The following is a 27,427-nucleotide window of genomic DNA, read 5'->3' as shown; positions in this document are numbered from 1 at the left end:
TACCTAATCCCATTTGCCAGCACTTGGCCCATAGCCGTTATGACATGCCAAGTGCTCATCCAGGTACTTTGTAAAGGATGTGAGGCAACCTGCATCTACCACCCTCCCAGGCAGGGCATTCCAGACCGTCACCACCCTCTGGGTAAAAAAGTTCTTTCTCAAAACCCCTTTAAACTCCCGCCCCTCACCTTCAACTTGTGACCCCTCGTAACTGACCCTTCAACTAAGGGGAACAGCTGCTCCCTATCCACCTGTCCATGCCCTCATAATTTTGTACACCCCGATCAGGTCACCCCTCAGTCTTCTCTGCTCCAGTGAAAACAACCCAAGCCTATCCAACCTCTCTTCATAGCTTAAATGTTCCATCCCAGGCAACATCCTGGTGAATCGCCTCTGCACCCCCTCCAATGCAATCACATCCTTCCTATAATGTGGTGACCAGAATTGCACACAGTACTCCAGCTGTGGCCTTACCAAAGTTCTGTACAACTCCAACATGACCTCTCTGCTTTTGTAATCTATGCCTCGATTGATAAAGGCAAGTGTCCCATATGCCTTTTTCACCACCCTATTAACCTGCCCTTCTGCCTTCAGAGATCTATGGACAAACACGCCAAGGTCCCTTTGTTCCTCGGAACTTCCCAGTGTCAGGCCATTCATTGAATACTTCCGTGTCACATTACTCCTTCCAAAGTGTATCACCTCACACTTTTCAGTGTTAAATTCCATCTGCCACTTTTCTGCCCATTTGACCATCCCATCTATATCTTCCTGTTACCTAAGACACTCCACCTCATTGTTAACCACTCGGCCAATCTTTGCGTCATCCGCGAACTTACTGATCCTACCCCCCACATAGTCATCTATGTCGTTTATATAAATGACAAACAAAAGGGGACCCAGCACAGATCCCTGTGGTACGCCACTGGACACTGGCTTCCAGTCACTAAAACAGCCGTCTGTCATCACTCTCTGTCTCCTACAGCTAAGCCTTATCAAGTTACCTTGTAACCCATGTGCATTTGCTTTCTTGATAAGTCTCCCATGTGTGACCTTGTCAAAGGCTTTGCTGAAATCTATGTAAACTGCATCAACTGTACTACCCTCATCTACACACCTGGTCACATGCTCAAAAAATTCAATCAAATTTGTTAGGCATGACCTCCCTCTGACAAAGCTATGCTGACTATTCCTAATCAAATTTTGCCTCTCCAAGTGGTGATAGATTCTCTCCTTCAGAATTTTCTCCAATAGTTTCCCTACTACTGACATGAGACTCACTCGTCTGTAGTTCCCTGGCTTATCTCTACAACCTTTCTTAAATAGTGGGACCACATTAGCTGTTCTCCAGTCCTCTGGCACCTCCCCCATGGCCAGAGAGGAATTAAAAATTAGGGTCAGAGCCCCTGCAATCTCCACCCTCACTTCCCACAGCATCCTGGGACACAAATTGTCCGGACCTGGAGATTTGTCCGCTTTTAAGCCTTCCAAAACCTCCAATACCTTGTCACTCCCTATGACAATTTGCTCAAGAACCTCACAGTCTCTCTCTCTAAGTTCCATATCTACATCCTCTTTCTCTTGGGTGAAGACTTTAATGTAAATGACAACGAGATTTATCAGACCTTTTAAAAGTGTTTATGTTGACCTTTTAACAAGATTTATCGGATTTGTTTAAAAAGTGATTTACACTAAAACAATGAAAAAGTCTGATAAATGTCAGATTTATGTTCTTAAAAAATTATTTACTTGAATCCATTTTAACATTTAAAAGATCATTTCTGGTATAGGCCTTCTCATTTAGCATTCATGAAATGAGAGGAGGCCTCTTAACACCTGGAAATACCAGGTCTAAAATTTTTCGGTGTGAATGCTTCCTTATTAGTGGGAAATTCACGCTAGTCCCCTACCTGCCATTTAAATCTACAGCTTGATGGTAGAAGTTTCAAGCCTTGAGGAGTAGCATACGAACATACAAATTAGGAGCAGGAGTAGGCCACTCAACCCCTCGAGCCTGCTCTGCCATTCAATAAGTTCATGGCTGAACTGATTACTCCACATTTCCACCTACCCCCGATAACCTTCCACCCACTTGCTTATTAAGATTCTATCTAACTCTACCTTAAAAATATTCAAAGACTCTGCTTCCACTGCCTTTTGAGGAAGAGAATTCCAAAGACTCCCGACCCTCTGAGAGAGAAAAATTCTCCTCATCTCTGTCTTCAATGGGCGACCCTTTATTTTTAAACAGTGATCCCTAGTTCGGGATTCTCCCGCAAGGGGAAACATCCTTTCCACATCTACCCTGTCAAGGCCACTCAGGATCTTGTATGTTTCAATCAAGTCGCCTCTTACTCTTCTAAATTCCAGTGGATACAAGCCTAGCCTGTCCAATCTTTCCTCGTAAGACAGGCCACCCATTCCAAGTATTAGTCTAGTAAACCTTCTCTGTACTGCCTCCAACGCATTTACATCCTTCCTTAAACCAATGCCCTGTATAGCTGAAGCATAACCTCCCATCTTTTGTATTCAATTCCCCTCGCGATAAACGATAACATTTTATTAGCTTTCCTAATTACATGCTGTACCTGCATACTGACCATTGGCGATCATGCACTAGGACACCCAGATCCCTCTGCATCTCAGAGCTTTGCAATCTCTCACCATTTAGATAATATGCTTATTTTTTATTCTTCCTGCCAAAGAGGACAATTTCACACTTTCCTACATTTTGCTCCATTTGCCAGATCTTTGCCAACTCACTTAACCTATCTATATCCCTTTGTAGCCTCCTTATGTCCTCTTCACAACCTACTTTCCTACCTATCTTTGTGTCATCAGCAAATTTAGCAACCATACCTTTGGTCCCTTCTTTTAAGTCATTTATATAAATTGTAAAAAGTTGAGGCCCCAACACAGATCCCTGTGGCACACCACTCATTACATCTTGCCAACCAGAAAATTACCCATTTAATCCCACTCTCTGTTTCCTGTTAGCTAACTAATCTTCTATCCATGCCACTATGTTACCCCCTACACCATGAGCTTTTATTTTCTGCAATAACCTTTGATGTGGCACCTTATCAAATACCTTCTGGAAATCTAAGTACATCCACCGGTTCCCCTTTATCCACAGCACATGTAACTCCCTCAAAGAACTCCAATAAATTGGTTAAACATGATTTCTCTTTCACAAAACCATGTTGACTGCCTGATTACCTTGAATTTTTCTAAATGCCCTGCTATACCATCTTTAATAATAGCTTCTAACATTTTCCCTAAGACAGATGTTAAGCTAACTGGCCTGTAGTTTCCTGCTTTCTGTCTCACTCCCTTTTTGAATAAAGGAGTTACATTCACTAATTTCCAATCTAATGGAACCTTCCCCTAATCTAGGGAATTTTGGAAAATTAAAACTAATGCATCAACTATCTCGCTAGCCACTTCTTTTAACACCCTAGGATGAAGTCCATCAGGACCTGGGGACTTGTCAGCCTGCAGTTCCAACAATTTGTCCAGTACCATTTCCCTGGTGATTGTAATTTTCTTGAGTTCCTCCCTCCCTTCCATTTCCTGACTTACAGCTAATACTGGGATGTTATTTGTATCCTCATTAGTGAAGACTGATGCAAAATATCTGGTCAATTCATCCGCCATCTCTTTATTATCCATTATTAATTCCCCAGACTCACTTTCTATAGGACCAACACTCACTTTGTTAACTTTTCTTTTTAAAATATCTATAGAAACTCTTACTATCTGTCTTTATATTTCTAGTTAGCTTTCTCATACTCTAATTTTACCGTCCTTATCAATCTTTTAGTCATTCTTTGCTGTTTTTTATATTCTGTCCAATCTTCTGACCTGCCTCCCATTTTTGCACAATTATAGGCTTTTTCTTTAAGTTTGTTACTATCTTTATAACTGTTTTAGTTAATCACGGATGGCAGGTCCCACCCTTGGAAATTTTCTTTCTCGTTGAAATGTATCTATTCCGTGTATTCTGAAATATCCCCTTAAATGTCTGCCACGGCATCTCTATTGACCTATCCCTTAACCTGATTTGCCAGTTCACTTTAGCTAGCTCTGCTTTCATGCTGTCATAATTGTCCCCATTTAAGTTTAAAGTTCTATTCTTGGACCCATTCTTCTCTCCCTCAAACTGAATGTAAAATTCAATCATATTATGATCACAGCTACCTGGGGGCACCTTAACTATGAGGACATTAATTATTCCTCTCTCATTGCGCAATACCAGGTCTAGTATAGCCTGCTCTCTGGTTGGCTCCAGAACATATTATTCCAAGAAATTATCCCAAAAATATTCTATATACTCCTCAACTAGGCTACCTCTGCCCATCTGATTTTTCCAGTCTATATTTTGACTAAAATCCCCCATAATTATCGCGGTACCTTTCTGACTAGCTGCCATTATTTTTTCCTTTATACCCCGTCCTACAGTATGGTTAACATTAGGTCACCTGTACACCACTCCCACAAGTGAATTCTTGCCTTTATGATTTCTCATATCTACCCAAACTGCTTCTACAGCCTGGTCTCCTGAACTTAGGTCATCCCTCTCTATTGCACTAACACCAGCATTATTTAACAGAGCTACCCTCCACCTTTTCCTAGCTTCCTGTCCTTCCTAAATGCCATGTACCCTTCAATATTCAAGTCACAATCTATGTCATCCTGCAGCTATGTCTCTCTAATGGCTATCAGATCGGACTTATTTATTTCTACTTGCGCTCTCAATTCTTCAGTTTTGTTTCAAATGTTTCGTGCAATCAGATACAGACCCTTTAGTTGTGTCCTTTTATTATTTTTGTAACCTCTAGCCTTATCTGTTGATTTACTCTTAGATTTGTACACTCTGTCCCTTCCTGTCACAGTCTGTTTATCATTTCCCATATTAATACCTTTCTTTCTTGCCTTGTCTCTACTCCTTGATTTATCATATCTTCCCAAATTTGAACCCTTGCCCCCATTATTCAGTTCAAAATCCTCTCTACTTCCCTAGTGATGTGGCTCACTAGAACACTGGCCCCAGCATGGTTCAGGTGTAGTCCGTCCCAACGGTACAGCCACCACTTTCCCCAGTACTGGTGCCAGTGTCCCATGAACCGGAACCTACTTCTACCACACCAGTCTTTGAGCCACGCATTAATTTCTTTGATCTTATTTGCCCTATGCCAATTTGCACATGGCTCAGGTAATTTTTTTTTTCAGAGCTACAGCACTGAAACAGGCCCTTCGGCCCACCGAGTCTGTGCCAACCATCAACCACCCATTTATACTGATCCTACACTAATCCCATATTCCTACCACATCCCCATCTTCCCTATATTCCCCTACTGCCTACCTATACTCAGGGCAATTTATAACAGCCAATTTACCTATCAACCTGCAAGTCTTTGGCTGTGGGAGGAAACCGGAGCACCCGGTGAAAACCCACGCGGTCACAGGGAGAACTTGCAAACTCCACACAGGCAGTACCCAGAATTGAACCCGGGTCGCTGGAGCTGTGAGGCTGCGGTGCTAACCACTGCGCCGCCCTAATAACCCAGTGATTATTACCTTTGAGGTTCTGCTTCTTAATTTGGCGCTTAGTTCCTCATACTGACAATGCAGAACCTCTTTCCTTGTCCTGCCTATACTGTTGGTATCTACATGGACCACGATGACCGGATCCTCCCCTTCCCGCTGTAAGTTCCTCTCCAGCCCTGAGCAGATGTCCCAAACCCTAGCACTAAGCAAGCAACACAACCGTCTGGTCTCTCACTTTTTGCTGCAGAGAACAGTGTCAATCCCCCCTAACTATACTCTCTCCTACTACCATGACATTCCTTTTTTCTCCTTCTACTTGAATGGGTTCCGGTACAATGGCGCTATGGTCAGGTTGCTCATCCACTCTGCAGCCCCCACTCTCATCCAAACAAACTGAAAGAACCTCAAACCTGTAGGACAATCATAAAGGCTGAGGCTCCTGCACTCCGGGTCCCCTTACCTGTAGCCACACTCTCCTGTCCCTGACCACTGACCAAATCAGAAGACCCTATCCTAATGTGTGTGACTGCGTCCTGGTACAAAATGGTCAGGTAACTTTCCCCCTCCCTGATGTGTCGCAGTGCCTACAGCTCGGACTCCAGTTCAATGACGGTGAGCCGAAGCTCTTCGAGCCGCACTTACTGCAGATATGTTTGCCCTGGATCACACTGGCATCCAGGAGCTCCCAGATGCTGCAGCCATGACACACACCTGTCCTGCCATCCTTATTGTGTTTTAATTAACTACTTAATTATTTTATTCAATTTTTAAAATTTATTTTCCTTTTTATGTATTTTATTAAGCTTACCACTAGTTCCTTTATTATTTTAAATTTTAGGATTATTATGGACCTTAAATCACTTACCAGATACTTACTAAACAGGTAGCGTCTTCCCTGCTCTCTCTGTTGATTGTGATGTCACTCTGATGTCATTTTCGATCTTTCCTTGCTCCGCTCCCACCGTGCTCCTCTCTCTCTCTCTGGTCTCCGGGCTTTTGGCGCGCTTTTTGAAACTCTGCTCCTGCCGTGCTGCTCTTTAAAATCAAGGGTGGCATTCTAGTGCAGTACTGAACGAGTGTCGGACTGTTGGAGGTGCTAGCCGAGGATGAGATGTCAAACCGAGGCCCCATCTTCTTGCTCCGGTGAAAGTAAAAGATCCCATGGCACTATTTCAAAGAAGAGCAGGGGAGCTTTCCCCGGTATCCTGGCCAATATTTATCCCTCAATCAACATGACAAGAGGAGATGATCTGGGCATTATCACATTGCTGTTTGTGGGAGTTTGCTATGTGCACACTGGCTTCCTGCCTTACAACAGTGACTACACTTCAAAAGGTACTTCATTGGTTGCACTTTGGTGGTCGTGAAAGGCACGATATAAATGCAAGATTTTTCTTTAAAACTACTTTAAAATAAAGTTTGGTAATGATATTTCAGCTCCTACCTTTATCCATGTGTATATGTAATCTTTGTTTTACTGTCTGTAAAATGATTAAGTGAAGGATAATCAGTGCTTTTTACTTCCTGGTTTGCTATCTGTGAGAACTCGTCAATGTGATTGACATATGTTTTGAATATGTTTGAGTAGGCAAATGAAGGCCTTGCTGCTTGGTAGTGGGGCGCTGCACCGAGGCCTCACTGCCGGCGCATGTAAAATGCAGCAGGGCTTTCTTGGCATCAGAGGGCGTGGCGGTCTCCCCTGCCATGATCCCCGACATCGAGGGGCTGGTAAAATTCAGCCTGCAGTATGTGTTCAGATTGAAGGATAGCACGTGATCAGATACATATCCAGCTTCATTTTAGCAGAGTTAATCAATATGGCATTAGTTTTTTGCATGGGACTCTGGTACAGGACCTGCTACTGTGTAGGGGGGAGAAAAAAATTCTAATATATGATCTTAATTGAGGGACAGTAGTTTTGTACTTAGTATTATGATCACACAAAGTTAAATAACTGGCTTACAGCCCAACTAATCATGTCTCAGAAAATCTTAAAGATTCAGACTATATTCTCTTTCATTCAGAATATTTTTCCAATATTCAAAAAACGCATGAATTCAGGAATTATAGACCAATTAAACCAAAAGTCCCATCCAGAGGGCCTGGGGAGAATACTCAAACATTTTACAGGATGCTATTGCTGGTCATCTAAAAAAGTAGAGACCATAAGGAATGGTCAGCATCGAGGTATGAACTATTGTTTCTAAATCACAAATTCGTTTTTTCTTGATTCCGATAACTAAACTACTGAGCAGCAAGTACCCAGTGGATATAATTTATTTCAATTCTCAGAAGCCATTTTGAAAAAATTCTGCTATAAAGTTTTAAAATAATATGGTTAATCAAATTGATAGAAAATTAGCTATACTGAAAACTAAATTGACAATGGAAACCAGATAGTAATGATAAAAAAGGCCATTAAGGGCAGAAGAGAATTAAGAGGAATTTTGCAACAGATATGGGTGCCCAGATATTTATTCAGAAATATGAAGATACCAAAAATGACACCAAAAACTGATGAATTAAAAGGGGCACACATTATTTTGCCACATGAACATTAAAACTTAAAATTGCAAGCCCCTGACAGAAAAGACATTTGCATAGTAACAGTGTTGGAACAAGGGACCCAGCCCTTGCTTCCCCAATACACAGAAGTGGTCAGACCAGTTTAGTCAGATGACAGACTGTTAGAAGTTCAAATTTAAAAAAAACTCCAAGAAATTTGAAAACTCAAAGCTGTTTGCTCCTGAACTGAGAACACCTCATCCCTGTCTGCTCTCATCAGCTTTGGAAACTATTGAAAACATATGAACCCAAAGAAAGAAAAGTCTCCTACAGTGAACAAGGTTTAAGAAGAATACTGGGCCCCACTGAAAAGCAAGACCACCTACAATCAAGGACCCTACAGCAAGCTCAAAGCACAGTAAAAAAAAACCCTGTTCAGAGATTGCCTCAAACCTCTCCATTTTATTTTTTCTTCTTGTTTCTGTCTACTTGCATGTGCGTATCACCTGAGCATTTATTTAACATGAAATTCTTAGGCCAGGAAGGTTTCATGTGAAATGAGATAAAGCACCTTTAACAGAAAAAATGCCAGCTTCACAGAGGCTTGGTCAGACAAAAATGGACATTAAGCCAAAGATAGCTGGAGGAGTGACCAACATCTTGGTCAGAGCTGTTTTAAAAGAGGAGGGAATTCCAGAGTGTGGAGCCTGAAGGCTGCCCATGGTGGGGTGGGGAGCAGAACTGGCAGAACACAGTTCTAGGAGAGTGGTTGCAATGCTGCAGGAAATTATGAAGGAATGGAGGGTTGAGACCTTGAAGGGATTTGTAAACAAAGATGAGAATTTTAAAATTGCAGTCGTTGAGAGACTGGGAACCAATGGAGGTTGACAAGGATTGGAATAATGGGTAAGTGGGACATGGCACAGGGTAAGACACAGGAAGCAAGATTTTGGATGAAAGTTTATGGTGGGTGGGAGGCTGGCCAGGAGAGCATTGGAATAGTTGAATATAGGGGAGACAAAAGATGGATGAGGGTGTTAGTAACAGATAGGCAAAGGCAGATGTTACAAAGGGGGGCAGTAGATGGTCTTTGTGATGAAAAAGATATGGGGTCAGAGGTTCAGCTCAGGGTTAAACAGGATAATATTGTGAACAGATTGGTCCTTCCTGATACAGTGGGGAAAGGAATGGAATCTGTAGCAAGGGTATGGAATTTGTAGCAGGGGCAAAAGACAAGGGCTTCAGACTTCCTACTCTTTGAAAAAAAACTTACATATGCAGCTCTGACAACACAAGAGGCAGTGCAAGGGTTGAATAAGGCTAGGGGAGGATACAGCTGAATTTTTCAGCATACATGTGAAAGCTGCCCCTGTGATTTCAGATGACCCCCAAGAGGTAGCATGTAAATGAGGAAGAGGGTGGGCTGGTGGCAAGGAGGATCCAGTTGTCATGGTCTGCTTAGGAACCAACAGCATACGTGAAGTTCTGCTGCGGGAGTTCCAGGAGCTAGGGTCCAAATAAAACTACCATGTAGAACCAAACTGTTTGCAATATCATCCTATTTAACCCTGATCTGAACTGCTGCCTCCATATCATTTCCATCACAAAGACCAGCTACTGCACCTTTGTAACCTCCGCCTTTGCCTATCTGTTGCTAAAACCCTCAAAGGGAATAATCTCTGGATTACTAACTCAGTGATGCACAAATTGGCATTAAAATCAGACAGATCAGAGAGTTGAATGCATGGCTCAAAGAGTGGTGTGAAAGACAGGGGTTTCAATTTATGGAGTACTGGTGTCAATACTCTGGATAATATTGGCAATACTGCTGTTCCATTGAATGGCTCCACTTAAACTGGACTGGGACCAGCATCTTACCGAATCAATAACAAGGGCTGTAGATAGGGCTTTAAACTAAAATGGTGGCAGGGATGGATTCAAGTGAGGTGAAATTCATAACTAAAAAGAGAAAATCAAGAACACAGAGCAGTATAGCGTTTTCAGTAAACACCATGCAACAGGAAGGGGCAAAAAGTTTAATGGCAATATTGCAGTGAATAAGGTCAAATCAGGGAAAATGGTAAAAAAATTAAAATTAAAGGTGCTTTATCTAAATGAATGAAGCATTTTTAACAAGTTAGATGAATTAATGGCATGAATACAGAAATCGGTTTGATGTAATATCCATTACAGATGTGGTTGCATGGTGACAAAGGTTGGGAACTAAATATACCAAGGTACTTGACATTACAAAAAAAAAAATCAGAAAATGCAAAAGAAAGTGGGGTAGCTCTAATAATAAAGGATGGCATAAGGACAGATCTTGGCTTGGAAAAACAGGAAGTAGAATCAGTATGGGTAGAGAGAAGAACTAGGGTCAGAAAACATTGGAAGAGTTTTTAGGTCTCCTAACAGTAGCTATACCGTTGAACAGAGTATTAACCAAGAAATATGAGGAGCTTGTGACAAAGGTAATGCAATAATCATGGAACACTTTAATCTTCATATAGACTGACCAAATCAAATCAGAAAAAGTAGCTTGGAAAATGAGTTTATAGAATACATTCCAGACAGTTTCCTAAAACAATGTGGGCCCAACCAGGGAAGAGGCTATTTTAGATCTTGTTTTGTGTAATGAGGTAGGGTTAATAAGTAATCTCAATAAGGGATCCTCTGGGAAAGAGTGATCACAATATAATAGAATTGCACATTGAGTTTGAGAGTGACGTACATAAATCCGAAATTGAAGTATTGAACATAAATGCAGCCAATTACATAGGTATGAGGAGCCAATTAGTTAAGGTAGATATGAAAATCAGATTAAAAGGTATGATGATAGATGAGCAATGGTGAATATTTAAAGAAATATTTCACAATTCTCCATGTATCTATATTCCATTGAGAACTAAAAATCCATGGGAAAAGCGATCCATCCGTGGCTAACAAAAAAGCTTAAGGATAGAATTAGAGTAAAAGAAGCAGCCTGTAACATTGCCAAGAGTAGTAAGTTTGAGGATTGGAAGAGTTTAGATACCAGCGAAGGATGACCAAAACATTGATAAAGTGGAAGAAAATAGAATGAGTAAACTAGGCAGAAATATAAAAAGAACTTCTACATGTAAAAGGAAGAGATTCGCAAAAGTAAGTGTGGACTGGTTAGAGATTGAGACAGGAGAAATTATAATGGGAAATAAGGAAATGGCAGAGACAATAAATAGATGTGTCTTCTACAGAGGAGACAAACACTAAGAAAAGCTAAAAATAGTGGGGAACCAAGGATCTAATGAGTGAGGAACTAAAAAGTAATTATTAATAAAGGAAAAGTACTGGAGAAATTAATAGGACTGAAAGCCAACAAAGCCCCAGGCCTGATGGCCTATATCCTGGGGTTCTAAAACAGGTGGGTACTGAGAGTGGATGCATTAGTTGTGATCTTCCCAAAATTCAGGAATGGTACCAGTGGATTGGAAAGTAGAAAAAAGTAACACCACCATTCAAGAAAAGGAGAAAACGGGAAGCTACAGGTCAGAAGCTTGACAGTCATCAGAAAAATGCTGGAATCCATTAAGGAAATGGCAACAGGGCAATTAGAAAATCAAAATATGATTGGCAGTCAACATGATTTTATGAACGGGTAATCGCTTTTGACAAATCTATTAGAATTTTTCCAGGATGTTAACTAGCAGGGTATATAAAGTGGAACCAAATGTAATATTTGGGTTTTCAGAGGGCATTCAATAAAGTTGCCACACAAAAGGTTGTTGCACAAGGACTCAATTTGGTGGGTAATATATCATGGATACAGAATTAGTTAAAGAATAGAAAAAAAGAGAGAAACTGGCCATTTTCAGGTTGGCAGGCAGTTACTAGTGGTGTGTCACAGGTACAGCAACCATTTGCCTTTATTGTAAGGGGGTTGGGATACAAGAGTAAGGAACTCTTGCTGAAATTGCAGTGCTTTGTTTAGGTCACACTTTAAGTACTGTGTGCAGTTCTGGTCTCTGTACCTTTTTGGTGGGGGGGTGGGGGGGGGGGGTACAGCGAAGGTTCACTAGATTGATTCCTGGGATGAGAGGGCTGTCCTATGAGAAGACACTCAGTAGAATTAGCCCATACTGTCTGGAGTTAAGAAGAATGAGAGGTGATCGCATTGCAACCAAAGAGATTCTGAGGGGGCTCGACAAGGTAGATGCTCCAGAGGCTCAGCCCTTGCTGGAATGTCTAGAACTGGGGGTGTCAGGCTCTAGATAAAGGACCGGACTGAAATAAGGAGAAATTTCTTTAGAGGGTTGTAAATCTTTGGAATTCTCTACCCTAGAGGGCTGTGGATGCTCAGTTGAGTATATTCAAGGCTGATATGAATAGATCTTTGGACTGTAAGGGAATCAAGGATATGGGGATCAGGTGGGAAAGTGGAGTTGAGGATCAGCAACAATCTTATTAAATGGTGGTGTAGGCTTGAGGGACCAAATGGCCTACTTCTGCTTCTATTTCTTATGTTCTTGTAAGCAACCATGGAACCAAGTGACAGCAATCCCACTGAGCTAGACAACTGTTCTGTTCCATGTCAAAGGATGCAGTGGGGTTAAAAAGGATGAGGAAGAATAGTGCACCACAGTCAGAGTCAGAAGATGGCATTTGTGACTTTGATTAGGGTTATTTCTGTGTTGTGGCTAGGACAAAAAGCTGCTTGGAGAGGTTCAAACATCAGAGTTGCTGGAAAAGTGGGAACGGATTTCAAAGGTGATGTGTTCAAGCACTTTGTAGAGTATGCAATAAATTGCACAGATGGCAAGGTTGATTCTATCCCTAGAAAGGAGTGACGGCGGTTTTAAATGAGAGAGTGACAGTACCAGGAGAGAACATCATTTACAGTGTCAGCCAGCATGGGCCATGACAAGAGGTTAGGTGGTCAGCAGTACACTGGGAATGCAGTCAAAGTAGGAGGTGGATCACAAAAATCAATGTGCTTAGAAAATGCATGAGGAGTGTTAGGAGAGAAACTGCTGAAAGATGTGGGTTCAAGGGTGGAGAAAGGCAGAGCCTAAAGGAAAGTTTGACTTTAATGGGCAAAGAGTGAAAATCAGCAGAATCTATGAGCTCCCTACACTACTTCTTGAAGGTGGGGGTGGAGGGGGTAGTGGAGAGGGGTTTAAGGAGACAGTTTGTAGTCGAGAAAAGCTCAGGTAGTTTCCTTTGCTCTCTAGAGTGATCCTATCGAGAGTGGTTTTGGTAGGAATTGCAGTCCGACCACACTTGATCTAGCCAAATCTGATGATGGATGGCTAAACTAGTTGTGTGTCAGCTATGCTCAAGACTGCACCCCTTAGACGAATGGGGGCTATACAAGGGGAAAAAAATCAGGATGCAAGTAAAGATTTTGAGGACAAAAGTGTCAAATGGTGGAGGACAGTGGTTTAGCAGTCGACAGCTGAAGGAGTATTGCAGCGAATGGAGGGCCAAAGGCTAAACAGGATTTAGAAATTGCAGTTGTAAATGATGTGAAGAGAGGGAAGTGGGGTTGGAAGGAGTAGCGAATGTGGATGGTAAGGATTATGAAGGAGCGAGTGGAGATGATCACATCTGTGATCAGGATCACAAAATGGCAAGGTTGAAGAGTGGCCAAAAATATGGGTAGGAGACAGTTTATATGGGAGAGGGGGGTTTAGGGAGACAGGAGTAGTGAAAAATTAGACCAGAGATGGAGATTGAATTCAGTGACTTTAAAATACAAATGCAGTCTCTAAAGCAAGTATTTCCTGGGGGAGGGAAAATACAAAATACCACCTAAATATATAAAATATGTGCATTAATTTACCTTATGAATGGGAATAAGAACCTGGTTTCAATAGGTTCTAGAATTGGAAAAATCTTTCATGTCGTTTTTAAAAATAAAATTGATGCACAAATATACAACAAATTTAATGGACAGCTTTTGCCACTGGTTAATGCCTACTTATCACTTGGTTTTGATTTCTAGTCAGCATTTAAACATCTTGCATCTTGCTTATCCAGAGGCATAAGCAAGTTTCTTATTGGTCTCCCAAAGCATTACAATCATGAACTTGGGTCAGACAGATTTGAACAAGGCAACATTATGCCTGCAAAGACATCTCATATGGTGTTGTGAATTCTTATCCTGTGCTTAACTATGAATTAATTTGGTAACCGAGCTTTCAATCTAGAGCTATAAATATTATCCATATTCACCAAACATATTACACATGAACACCAAATCAAAGGTCACTGAATGCATTAAAAATGAATTCAAACAATCCTACAGGTTTTCAAAATCCAGAACACTTTTTCCCCAGATTGGAGTAGGATTTCCCCATTATTTACTCAATCACAATCAGTCCATGAAAAATGGTGGGTTTTAAAATCAACATTTGGGAATGCAAATTGTGGAGGAAAGCTAAAAACACACAATTAAACCAGAAAAGAACTCATACATAGCCAAATATGTTTGTTTTCAGAAGTTCATTCTTTTCATCATGTATTCTGGGTAAGGCTCAACAACTCAAACAAAACTTTTTTAAAAATGTCTTAACATGTGGCTATACTACAAAGATCAAAGGGAGAGACTCTCAATCATGCGTAGACCTCATTACTAAGATCCAAGTCACATATCTAGTTTGCAAGAGTGAGAAGAGACTAAATGCGTCAAAGGTATCGCATGGAGTCAGAAATCCTAGCTCAATGATATACCTTTAGGGATAGCACCCAATGGACTTTACATGAAATCAGAGTCATAACCACAATCCTAAAACAAAGAAAAATAAGGAGTTAGACAAATGATAATTTTGTTTGAAAAAATTTAAGGAAAATGAAAAGACACCAGGTCAGCATTTATAAAGCAAAGATGGGCTAGCATTTCAGCTGTAGGACCCATTCCTAGTTTAGTTTCCAGTATTTTTATTTCATTTATTTTTAATTACACACATTTAGGGCGCATTCATAGTGCAGTTTTACACCAATGCAAAGTGGTTTCAATACAAATGTAATAGCACAATTCAGAATCAGGTGCTGATCTGACTCTTGAGCACAATAAAGAAAGAGGCAAGAGACCTCAAGTAGGTAATCTCACACTGCTTGAATTTTATACCAGGTACAACATAAATCAAACCATAAACACTCTTGTGGACAATACCCAAATAATCGACTTCTTTTTGGAAGAGACTTTATTATTTTAATAGACTCCCTTCGTGTTTTAGGTGTTTTAAAAGTTCCAGCGACAATACTCCTAGGAATAAGCTACTCTCTCAAATAAGAACCCATGCCAAGCTCAAGTCAAAATTGTGTTTTCACTTTTGAACTTCAATCAAATGGAGAAAAATTTACAAATGTCATCTTCCACTTGGTTGATCACAGGGCAAGACAGATATATCCTGTAACTCAATGGTACTGGTCCAGCAATCAATAATAGTCAAAAGCAGATTTTGGCAGGCCTGCATATCCTCCATTTTAAAATGTCTATATCTTAGGGTCCAGTGGACTTTACATGAAATCATCAGAGTCATAACCACAATCCTAAACAAAGAAAAAAAGGAATTAGGCAAATGATAATTTGTATAAACAAGAAAAACATTACACTCTGAATTTTCCACTTTAATGGCAGTTCTACAGATTCAAATGGTAGAAATGGAGGAGGAAGGAAGGAAGGAGTACTAAACAAATGATAATCTGCAACTACAAGAAAGAGATCAGAAAATCCTGAGCTTTTGGATGTAGAGCATGCCAGTAGCGAAACACACTGGCAAATGGTTTTTGAGCTCAACATTAGGATGTACCATTCCAAACTGCTGCACAAGGGAGTACACAGTGAAACAAATCCTAAATTCTTCATACAGGACTGGAATTAGTAAATGCAGCACCACTTCAACATTGTATTGTACTACAAAACAGAATTAAGCAATAGTAAAGGTGGGGGAGGGGGAGGGAAGAAAGAAAAGCCTTTATAAGAGGTAGCATAGAGAATTTTCATTCCTCAAGGACAGTAATAAGCATTCATATCTCACCAGATATAACTTTTGGTTGTTAGCCATGGCTCAGTGATAGTACCCACATCTCTAAGTCAGAAGGTGTGGGTTAAAGTCACACTGGATTTGAGCACAAAATCTAGGCTGATACTTAAGTGCTGCACTGTTTGGGGTGCTGTCTTTCAGATGAGACGCTAAACAGACTCTGACTTCTCAGCTGGATGCCAGAGATCCCATGGCACTATTTTAAAGAACAGCAGGGAGTTCTTTCCGGTGTCATGGCCCTATTTCAAAGAAGAGCACAGGCGTTATCCCCAGTGTCCTGGCCAATATTTGTTCCTCAACCATCACTAAAATAGACTACCTGATCATCATCACATTACTGTTTGTGGGATTTTGCTGCATACAAATTGGCTGCCACATTTCTTACATTACAAAGTGGTTACATTTCAAAAGCGCTTATGTAGCTGTAAAGCACTTTGAATGTGTTGAGGTCATGCAAGGCATTATATAAATGCAAGTCTTTTGTTTTTCACCAGAAAATTGATCTTCGGAAAGCAGATAACATTTGATGTGCTCATTCCATTTTCTAGTTCTAATAAACCTGATCCTTGTTAAAGGAATGAGATGCATTTCCAAAAGGAAAACAAATCAAAATAATTTTCAGAAGACTGACTATTTTGACCCTCCGGTTCATTCTGTAAACTGGTGATGCAGGTAATCCCAAATTATTTACGCTAAATATACATGTCCTAATGGTACAGTGATATTTAATGTCCCAGATTTTAGCCCTTTTCTGTGCTGAGCTAGCTGATCTCAATCAGGGTATGAATGAGATGCTACAAATGGCCTCAGTGACCATGGACTAGACGTGGGAAGTCAGCTTGGGCTCCTGTATTATCCGGCAACCCTGCTGGAAAGTGTGTGTTGGGTGAGGACAAGATGTTGTGTCATAGGTGAGTAGTCCACCAACACTAACCACCTGGATTCAAATGAAAAATAGTCATTTGGGAGAGGTACCAGATCCCTATGTTTACAGAACTCAATGTCTTCAGAAAAGGACAGGAGAAAATTGAAACAAAAAAAATGACATGCGTTCTGCACAAATTAACAGCAAGCAATGGAGAAACATGATTTTTGGGCCATGGTAATTGGTGCTGCAGTCTTCAAGTCCAATTACATTTCCTTACCTGATTGCTGCTCATGTTTTCAGACTTCATAAGTGCAGAATAGCACCTAAGGAGTTAATATAAACAGATTAAGCATAACTAACTTTTCTGTTGTATTAATTTGGGCTAGATGCCTTCTAGCTTTATCGAATGCCGCCTTTTTCCCCAGTCCAGCACCCTTGCCTTTTGTCAATGTGGTTATTTCCCAATTGTTCTCGGACTCAGTTATTTACTCCATTTCACGTCCTAGAATTAAATCAAGTAATGCGTCATCCTGTTGGACCATAAACATAATGACCTAGAAAACATTTCCCACTGTAACCACATACAATTACCTTTATTCCAGTTTATCTCCAGATAGTTCCAGCTATCCATTATTCTAGCAGTTATTCTTGAACTGTCTACAAATCTATCATCTCAACCATTTAGTTGACCTCCAATACAGATTAATTGTACTATTTCCCTTCCTGTTCCTTAACTCTATTCATATGGATTCTAGTTTCAGCACAAGTCCCTAGAACATTCTTATACTCTGGTGCGATATATGAACGGGACTTGGTGCAAGTAAGGACACAGGCAGCAATGTTTTTAGATGACCTCAAGTTTACAGAGGGTAGAATGTGGGAGGCTGGCCAGGAGTGCATTGGAATAGTCAAGTCTAGGAGGTAACAAAAGTATGGATCAGTGCTTTAGCAGCAGATAAGCTGAGGCAGGGGCAAAGTCAGGCACCAATACAGAGGTTGAAATAGGTGGTCTTAGCGATGACGTGAATCTGTGTGGTCAGAAGCTCATCTTGGAGTTAAATATGACACCAAGGTTGCAAACAGTCTGGTTTAGCCTCAGACAGTTATCAGGGAGAAGACTGGTGGTGACCAGTGAACCAAAGACAGTGGCTTCCCAATATTTAACTGGAGGAAATTTCTGCTCATCCAGTAATGGATATCAGATGAGCAGTCTGATGGCGAGGGGCACTGGAGGGCAAGACATATGTTGGTGAGGTAGACCTGGGTGTCATTAGCATATATCTGAAAACTAATGCTGCATTTTCGGCTGATGTCGCCGAGGGGCAGCATGTACATTAGAAATAGGAGGGGGCCAACGATAGATCCTTGGTGGGGGGAAAATACCAGAGGTAGAGGTAACAGTATAGGAGCTGGAAGAGACGCCATTGCAGGTGATCTATTGAATCATAGCTAGAGAATAAGAATGGAACCAGATGAATGCAGTCCCACCCAGCTGGACAACAGCGGAGAGGTGTTGGAGGAGGATGGTGTGGTCACCCGGGAAAATAAAATTTCATTCTGTCTAGAGACTTTGGAAAGGAAAAGCATTCACCAAACACGTTTTAAAAATATATTTAGGTGCAGTTATAGAAAACATGTGCTCTCTCCCACCATACCCATACAAACCTAAGATCTTCAACTTCTTTTCTCTTCTTCATCTCCTCTTTTTCCCTTCGCTTCATCTCTTGAATCTGCGCTTTTCTCTCATTCTGTTCTTCTCTGTTCCTGGATTCCTTTTCTGCTGCCAAATCTGGGAATCGCTCATCTTTGGTTTTCTCCAACCGGTTTAAGATTTCATTTATCTTTTTCTCCACTGTAATAATCTTTACCTGATGATAAAAATTAAATTGCGCAAATGACGACTACAAATACTAACTCCTTTGAAGAAAGCTGTATACAACAGCTTTTTGCTACCATTCAAACCATAAGAGAAACAAAATTCCATGAAGAGTCAAGCTGAAATTCATGGACAATACAGTTTAGTAGGTAAGTAGGTCCTTTAACTCATCCATATAAAGAGGCAAAATGTTCTTTTTAACACAAGTTTATTTCATGCTCATTTTACTTAACTATTCAATGCAGCAGTTTTTTTGATTGTTCCCAATTCCTAGTTTCAGGATTCTAATCTCAGGGATGTAGACAGAAGAATTTTAAAGGAAAAGTCACATTTCTGTCTAACAGGTCTCTAACATTCAGCATTAATAGTTGAGTAGTCAACCAGGCTTTTAACACTACCTCCCATTAGCTCAGCAGCAGGTGTTGCATTTACCTCTTTTTGCCGGTGGAATCCTATTTGTCCCACATCCATATCACCAGTCTTCTTCAGATTAGACCAGGGAGTGTACACAACATTTATGTTGTTCATTTTGCATCCTAATAAACAGAAACAATGTAATCATTACAGATATATAAATTAAATTAATACAATACATTATCATTTATATTTTGAACAAGAGATCATCCTGGTGACTGGTCTGGCTCTTAATGAGTTCAGTGGCTCATAGCAACTAAAAATTAGTCACCAACCAACAACAGAAGAAATAAACAAGCAAGTGTTAAAGACAGTAGATTATCTTTAGAATAGATTTTACCTCAGGAAAAGTTTCTGCGAGCATGTAGCACAAATAAATTACAATGCAGAAATAGACCATTTCACCCAGTCTGTTTTGGTGTTTATTTTACACACGAGCAGTAGTTCTATTCCCAAGTGCCTGCCCTGTTCCTATGTCCCTTCATTCTCCTTTACTTCAACTCAAGTTCTCTAAAGAAAAGAGGAGGAATGAAGATAGTGAGGTTGATCTGTACCTGGACTTTTATAATGTGCTTGATAAAGTGCCACATTATATACTGGTTAGCAAAATGTAAAAGGTGCAGTGGTGGTCTGGGTACAAAAGGGCATAATTTCATAGTTTGCAGATGACAAAACTTGGAAACGCAGTAAACAGTGAAAAGGATGGTAGGAAACTTCAGGAGGATGTAGACAAATTGGTGAAATGTGCAGACACCTGGCAGATGAAATTTAATGCAGAGAAATGTGAACTTGTGCATTTTGGAAGGAAGAATGAGAAAAGGTAATGGTACAAATGTAAAGCGAGTGCAAGAAGAGAGAGACTTGGTGGCAGGGGGTGGGGGTTCACAGACACAAATCATTGGGGCAAACTGATTAGACTATTTAAAAAAATAGCTTATGAGATCCTGGGCTTTGTAAATACTTTCATTTGTACAGAAGCAAGGAAGTTATACCAATCCTTCATAAAATCATTGGTTAGGCCTCAGCTGGAGTACTATGTCCAATTCTCAGCACCACACCATAGAAAGGAAGTCAAGGCCTTGGTGAACATGTAGAAAAGACCTATTAGAATGTTACCAGGGATTAGGGACAGTAGTTAGGTGGAAAGATTAGAGAAGCTGGAGTTTTTCTCGTTCGAGCAGAGAAAGTTAAGGAGAGATCTAACAGAGGTGTTGAAAAGGATGACGTTTTGATAAGGCTAATAAGGAGAAACTGCTTGCCCTGGCAAGAGGATCAAAAACCAGAAGGGCAGATTTTAAGGTAATTGGTAAAAGAACAGCCCTGGTAATTATAGACCTCTGAGCCTTACTTCGGTTGTGGGTAAAATGTTGGAAAAGGTTATAAGAGTCAGGATTTATAATCATCTTGAAAAGAATAAGTTCATTAGCGATAGTCAGCACGGTTTTGTGACGGGTAGGTCGTTCCTCACAAACCTTATTGAGTTTTTCGAGAAGGTGACCAAACAGGTGGATGAGGGTAAAGCAGTGGATGTGGTGTATATGGATTTCAGTAAGGCATTTGATAAGGTTCCCCACGGTAGGCTATTGCAGAAAATACGGAAGTATGGGGTTGAAGGTGATTTAGAGCTTTGGATCAGAAATTGGCTAGCTGAAAAAAGACAGAGGGTGGTGGTTGATGGCAAATGTTCATCCTGGAGTTTAGTTACTAGTGGTGTACCGCAAGGATCTGTTTTGGGCCCACTGCTGTTTGTCATTTTTATAAATGACCTGGAAGAGGGTGTAGAAGGGTGGGTTAGTAAATTTGCGGATGACACTAAGGTCGGTGGAGTTGTGGATAGTGCCGAAGGATGTTGTAGGGTACAGAGGGACATAGATAGGCTGCAGAGCTGGGCTGAGAGATGGCAAATGGAGTTTAATGCGGAAAAGTGCGAGGTGATTCACTTTGGAAGAAGTAACAGGAATGCAGAGTACTGGGCTAATGAGAAGATTCTTGGTAGTGTAGATGAAGAGAGAGATCTTGGTGTCCAGGTGCATAAATCCCTGAAGGTTGCTACCCAGGTTAATAGGGCTGTTAAGAAGGCATATGGTGTGTTAGCTTTTATTAGTAGGGGGATCGAGTTTCGGAGCCACGAGGTCATGCTGCAGCTGTACAAAACTCTGGTGAGACCGCACCTGGAGTATTGCGTGCAGTTCTGGTCACCGCATTATAGGAAGGATGTGGAAGCTATGGAAAGGGTGCAGAGGAGATTTACTAGGATGTTGCCTGGTATGGAGGGAAGGTCTTACGAGGAAAGGCTGAAGGACTTGAGGTTGTTTTCGTTGGAGAGAAGGAGGAGGAGAGGTGACTTAATAGAGACATATAAGATAATCAGAGGGTTAGATAGGGTGGATAGTAGAGTCTTTTTCCTCGGATGGTGATGGCAAACATGAGGGGACATAGCTATAAGTTGAGGGGTGATAGATATAGGACAGATGTCAGAGGTAGTTTCTTTACTCAGAGTAGTAGGGGCGTGGAACGCCCTGCCTGCAGCAGTAGTAGACTCGCCAACTTTAAGGGCATTTAAGTGGTCATTGGATAGACATATGGATGAAAATGGAATAGTGTAGGTCAGATGGTTTCACAGGTCGGCGCAACATCGAGGGCCGAAGGGCCTGTACTGCGCTGTAATGTTCTAATTCTAAATGAGAGTTCTTTCTATCTGGAATGCATTGTCTGAAAGTGTGGTAGAGACAGACTCAATAGTAAAGTTCACAAGGGAACTGTACATGAAGAGGAAATAAAATACAGGGCTATGGGGGTAGAGCAGCAGGAGTGGAATTAATTGGATAGCTCTTTCAAATTGCCTTTCTGAGGTGCATGACAATGATTACCAATTCTGCTAGTGCATTCCACAGCCTCACAATCTTCTTAGGTATAAAAACATTCTCATGCTCTGTCCAAAATCTTACATATAATCTTATAACTTTGCTCTTTTGTTCTAGAGCCTCAATCACTGGCATCAGTCTATTTCTATTTATTATGTACTCTGTCCCATCCTTAATTTTAAACATCTCCAGCAAATCACCCATATCCCCCCTGCTGCAATGAAAACAGCCCCACATAAATCATTACCTTGAATGCTATTGGCTTTAACTAGCTGAGCACAGTCAGTTAGTACTTCCTGGGGGATGCCATCAATTGCCTGCCCCTAAGACACAAAAATAAAATATTAACACTGCTTTATATTCCTCAACAAGGTTTGAGTAAAATTCAATTTGTGATCAAGTAGAAGATGAAATTGAAGCTTTTTTAAAAAAAAAACACATTGCTAAGGACACATTACTCAGATGAAATGATCTCTCGCAATGGGTTCAAGCCTTTTGATTAAATGCATCCAACGACAAATACATGTTCTTCCAATTGAAAGCACAATGCACTTAAATGATTTACAACACTCTTTACTAATGCATAGATCTTTGTAACAGAGAAACATAAATAATTTTGCAGTAGTCATACCCCATTCTTATTTTCCGAATTTCACACCACCTGACTTCTTCTGAAGGCATCAACCCATATATAGTTCCATATGCATTAACTGCCCTTCTGTAGCTCACACAAATGGTTATTCTTCACGTTTGAGTGTGGAAAACGATTGTTAACAGCTATTAAAATATAGAACAGCCAGTGCAATGAAGTCTGATCTCGCCTTTGCACAAAGACAACACACATGTCCTGGCTGTCGGGGGTCACTGGATAGCAATCAGGAGCAGGAATTCCAGTGGATTCTTCCCTTTCCTAGCTCAAGAAGAATACCAGTTGTCACTCCCCCAACATCTAGAGCTGTGGCGGAGATCAACTACTTCAGTACAGGGCAGAAATCAAGCCTGCGAGCCTTCAGGTCAGTCTCAGAAATTCATCTCCCCATCACCACCCAAGATTGATTTTAATAATTATATGAAATAGAAAATACAAATCAGACCCAAAGGATATAATTCATATTTCACATATGACACCGACCATAAATTACTCACAAGTGACAAAGGTACAAATGATCAGGCCACCTTGCTTGTGGCACATAAATTATAACTCAGTCTGAAAATTCAAACAGTATCATAATACACATAATATACTATATTGAGTAATTTTATGAATTGTTAAAGCCACTTTACTCAAAGGAAAAGGCATCCAGTTATGTTCATACCTTGTATAGTCGGAGGTACACATGAGCTGAAGACAATTTATCTACATGAAACCTAAAAAAGAAAACAATTCCAGATATACAAGTAGTAACCAGAACAAATAATTATGCAGACTCAGAACTGCAAATATTATCTGTACATTATTAATTGCAACACAAAGGATTTCATCATCAGTAACAAAATATTATAATGGAAATACAATGTTTAAATGTGGAAAATTTTGATAGAAATAAGGAAAATAGCAACTATATTAATTGTGGCATACCAAACATCTTCTGGCCATCCATACTTTATTAGGTCTTCATCTAAATTAAAAAAAATTACATAATAAGCTGCACAGAGCTGTATTATATAAAAAACCTCTGCCAGTTGGTTAGATATCTAGATGGTTTCATCCAATCCACTAAATGCTATTTAATCGTATTTAAAAACAGCGTTGAGTTGCTAATTGCTGTTCGATACAGTCACATGAATCTCTAAATTCTAAACCATTTATCACCCTCCCCATTAGTCATGAAGCAATGAAGAAGTCCCTGCTTAAACCTAGGCAAAAGACCAGAAAAGTAACAGCGTATTGCAAAAAGCAGCTGAAATTGTAACGGAAATAATCTCCCCTGCAGAATATTCTCAGTTCCCCAAAAACAGCATAGTCCATTGTTATTTTATCAAAGTCAAAAATAGCACAATGGGCCAACTGTCAACAGAACTCTATCCACCAAGCACATAACAGCCAAATGAACCTAAACGTCAGTGCCTGACATGCCATTTATAGTTTTCATTGACACAAACACAATATCATAGGAACAAGAGGAACAGTTTGCTGATGATAGCAAAGGAAGCCATGACAAACTGAGGAATAATGTAGGTGATTGTACGCAGACTTAGGCAGACTAGTTGGGGGCAGATGTAAACAGAGAAAATCTCAAAGTCAGGAAAGACTGTAGATCCATGCAGTACAGCTTTGTCTTCGCAGGTATAACTGATGATCTGCTTCTCTAAGCTATTTGTCCAATTTGACTGTGATAGCCAAACTACTCATCCCCATTTGCCTCCTGTGGCAAGCTATGCCAAAACCTGACCAGCCTCTCAGTGATGAAATATTTTCTTACATTTTGACTGGTATTCCTTTTCTTTGCTACTTTGTACTAAATCTAGTTTATATTAAAATTATACATATTGATCTAATTTCCTCTCAGATGATGAAAGTGATTAAGCCAGTATCGAGAAGCCATTTATCAAAGGGGAATAGAAAGCAGACACTTACTTTCATATTTATCCTTTCCCATATATATCGTATATGGTGAAGAGGCCACTGCAATAAAATAGAAAAGCTTTAATTTCATAAGTAATTGCATAGCAAAAACTGAAAAGTAGAAAAGCATACAGTCTATAAACAGCTATGACACTTAACTCGAAAATCTTCAGATTTAACCATATAATATAATCTCAAGACTTTAAATGATCCCTCATCACTTTTTAAAAAAATTATACACATTTATATTTGTAGGACATTATTTTATCCAATTTTCCTAACTCCACAAATACTTGACTGATAGGCTGCAGGGGTGGTCAGGTGGGGGTCTCATTTCCTTGATTTATAGAGCAGTACTAACAATGCCTAACAGATGCCAAGGCTAACAAAAATTTAAAGGGTGTTTATTTTCATTTTATCTGAAGGTGCTTAACCTCTGCTCAATGTCTCCCCTCAGTGGCCACAATAAAGACCAGATAATCTGTTTGTGATATAAAAACAAGAAATGCTGGAACCACTCAGCAGGTCTGGCAGCATCTGTGGAAAGAGAAGTAGAGATGCTGGTTGAGGGATAAATATTGTCCAAGACAAGGGAGAGAACTCCTCTGCTCTTTGAAATAGTGCCACAGGATCTTTTACGCCCACCGGAGAGAGCAGACACAATTTAGGGTCTCTTCTGAAAGACAGCACTTCTGACAGTGTAGCACTCTCTTACTACTGCACTGGAGGGTGAGCCTAGATTTTGTGCTCAAGTCTCTGGAGGAACAGAAGCTTCTTACTCAGAGGCTTCCACTGAGCCACAGCCTGTTATATGCATAATATTTTAGCCTCTAGATTAATTTGACTATATTATTTATACATGGTGTGATTTCAGACTCTAGCCAAGACCAAAGAAAATGCAGGGCAAAAGCACAAAAATGCTAAATAAAATTCACGTTTAAGAAGTTTTTTTTTGTAATTGTCCTACCCAGCATGTAAATACACCTTTCAACAATAACTTTAATTTATATAGTGCGTTTAACATAGTAAAATTTTCCAAGGTGCTTCACAGGAGCGTTATCAAACAAAAGTTGGCATCAATCCACACAAGGAGATATTAGGACAGATGACCAAAACTTTTGTCAAAGAGGTAGGTTTTAAGGAGCATCTTAAAAGAGGAAAGAGAGGTAGGCAGACGGAGAGGTGTAGGGAGGGAATTCCAGAGTGTAGGACTTCGGCAGCCAAAGGCTTGGTCACCAATGGCGGAACAATTAAAATCAGGGATGATCAAGAGGCCAGCATTGGAGGAGCACAGATATCTGAGGATTGGAGACATTACAGAAATAGAGAGAGGCAAATCCATGGAGATTTGAAAAAAAGGATGAGAATTTAATAACTGAGGTGTTGCCAAAACGGAAGCCAATGTAGGTCAGTGAGCACAGGGGTGATGGGTGAGCGGGACTTGGTGTAAGTCAGGACATGGGTAGCATAGCTTTGGATGATCAAGTTTAAGCAGGGTAGAACTGAGACAGGAGTGGAGTTGGACAATGTTACGCAAGTGGAAACAGGTGGTTTTACTGATGGCATGGATGTGTGGTCAGAAGCTCATCTTGGGGTCAGATTACACAGCGAGACCCAAGGGGAGGATAAAAAAAGCAGTAGCGGTGAGTGATAGCACAGCGAGACTGTTGACAGGGATAAGAGAGCAGTACCAGAGCACAGCGAGACTGGGGCAGGGGGGAGGATACGGGAGATTCTGCAAGGGGTTCAGAGTGAACTGACCATGTTCAGGAAAAAAAAAATCAAAGTGTGACATCACAGGAAAAGGAGGTTAAGTGATTGGTTGGTGAGTATTTCCATTTTTCTCTCGAAACTAGGGTATTCATACAAATTTTGTACTGGAAATTAAAAATTCCAATACGGGTTAAGTATAACAGTAAGTGAACTAAGAGTATTAGCATAAAGCAGGTGAAGAAGCATTACTTAAAATTAATAGTTTAAACAACGTACTAACTAAATTGCAAAAGAGGGAATAGGATTTTTGATCATGGATGCGCACCTGCGACCTGTTGCTTGCAATTCCTGTGCCATGTGGAAACTCCAGGACACTACACGTGTCTTGGGCGATAACATGCGTAGAAAGTGCCTCCAGCTGCTCGAGTTTGACCTCAGGATTTCCGAGTTTGAGGGGCAGCTGGAGTGACTGTAGAGCATCAGGGAGCAGGACAGTTTCTTGGATCCTACTTTCCAAGAGGTGGCCATTTCAAAGGCAGTAGGAGTTCAGGATAATAGGTGAGTGCCCATCCAGAAGACTACGAAGAGACAGGAGGTGCAGAAGTTTTTGGGGCGTGTGTCACTCTCAAACAGGAACTCAGCATTAGAGACTGCTGGGAGTGACCATGGCACAAATGGGCAAAGGAGTGTACAAAAAGGGACAGCAAACTGTAGAAGTACAGTTGTTATAGGAGATTCCAGTCAGGGCAGACAGGCATTTCTGTAACTGTTTTCGTGAGTCCTGCATGGGCGGCACAGTGGAGCAGTGGTTCGCACCGCAGCCTCACAGCTCCAGCGACCCGGGTTCGATTCTGGGTATTGCCTGTGCGGAGTTTGCAACTTCTCCCTGTGATCGCGTGGGTTTCCGCCGGGTGCTCCGGTTTCCTCCCACAGCCAAAGACTTGCAGGTTGATAGGTAAATTGGCCATTGTAAATTGCCCCTAGTGTAGGTAGGTGGTAGGAAAATTGAGTGAAGGTGGGGATGTGGTAGGGAATATGGGATTAATG

At 40.7% G+C, this 27,427-nt stretch overlaps 1 protein-coding gene across 2 annotated transcripts in view; it reads right to left on the bottom strand.

Annotated features, from left to right (window-relative positions):
* Positions 1-14,953: 14,953 nt before the first annotated feature.
* Positions 14,954-27,427, bottom strand: part of ccdc25 (coiled-coil domain containing 25) — a 34,980-nt gene continuing 22,506 nt past the window's right edge. For both annotated transcript variants that reach the window (XM_068025725.1, XM_068025733.1), the window contains exons 3-10: positions 24,680-24,727; positions 23,681-23,720; positions 23,418-23,469; positions 22,349-22,424; positions 19,256-19,359; positions 18,613-18,815; positions 17,225-17,270; positions 14,954-15,585 (exon numbers count right to left, since the gene is read on the bottom strand). In XM_068025725.1, coding sequence (XP_067881826.1) covers positions 15,553-15,585; positions 17,225-17,270; positions 18,613-18,815; positions 19,256-19,359; positions 22,349-22,424; positions 23,418-23,469; positions 23,681-23,720; positions 24,680-24,727 — 602 coding nt within the window. In that variant the 3' untranslated portion in view covers positions 14,954-15,552. The remainder of the gene's footprint in view (positions 15,586-17,224; positions 17,271-18,612; positions 18,816-19,255; positions 19,360-22,348; positions 22,425-23,417; positions 23,470-23,680; positions 23,721-24,679; positions 24,728-27,427) is intronic.

The sequence above is a fragment of the Heterodontus francisci genome, chromosome 3 (assembly GCF_036365525.1).
Source record: "Heterodontus francisci isolate sHetFra1 chromosome 3, sHetFra1.hap1, whole genome shotgun sequence".
Lineage (NCBI taxonomy): Eukaryota > Metazoa > Chordata > Chondrichthyes > Heterodontiformes > Heterodontidae > Heterodontus > Heterodontus francisci.
The sequence above is the reverse complement of the archived record's forward strand: the minus strand, read 5'-3'. Positions and strand labels throughout refer to the sequence as shown.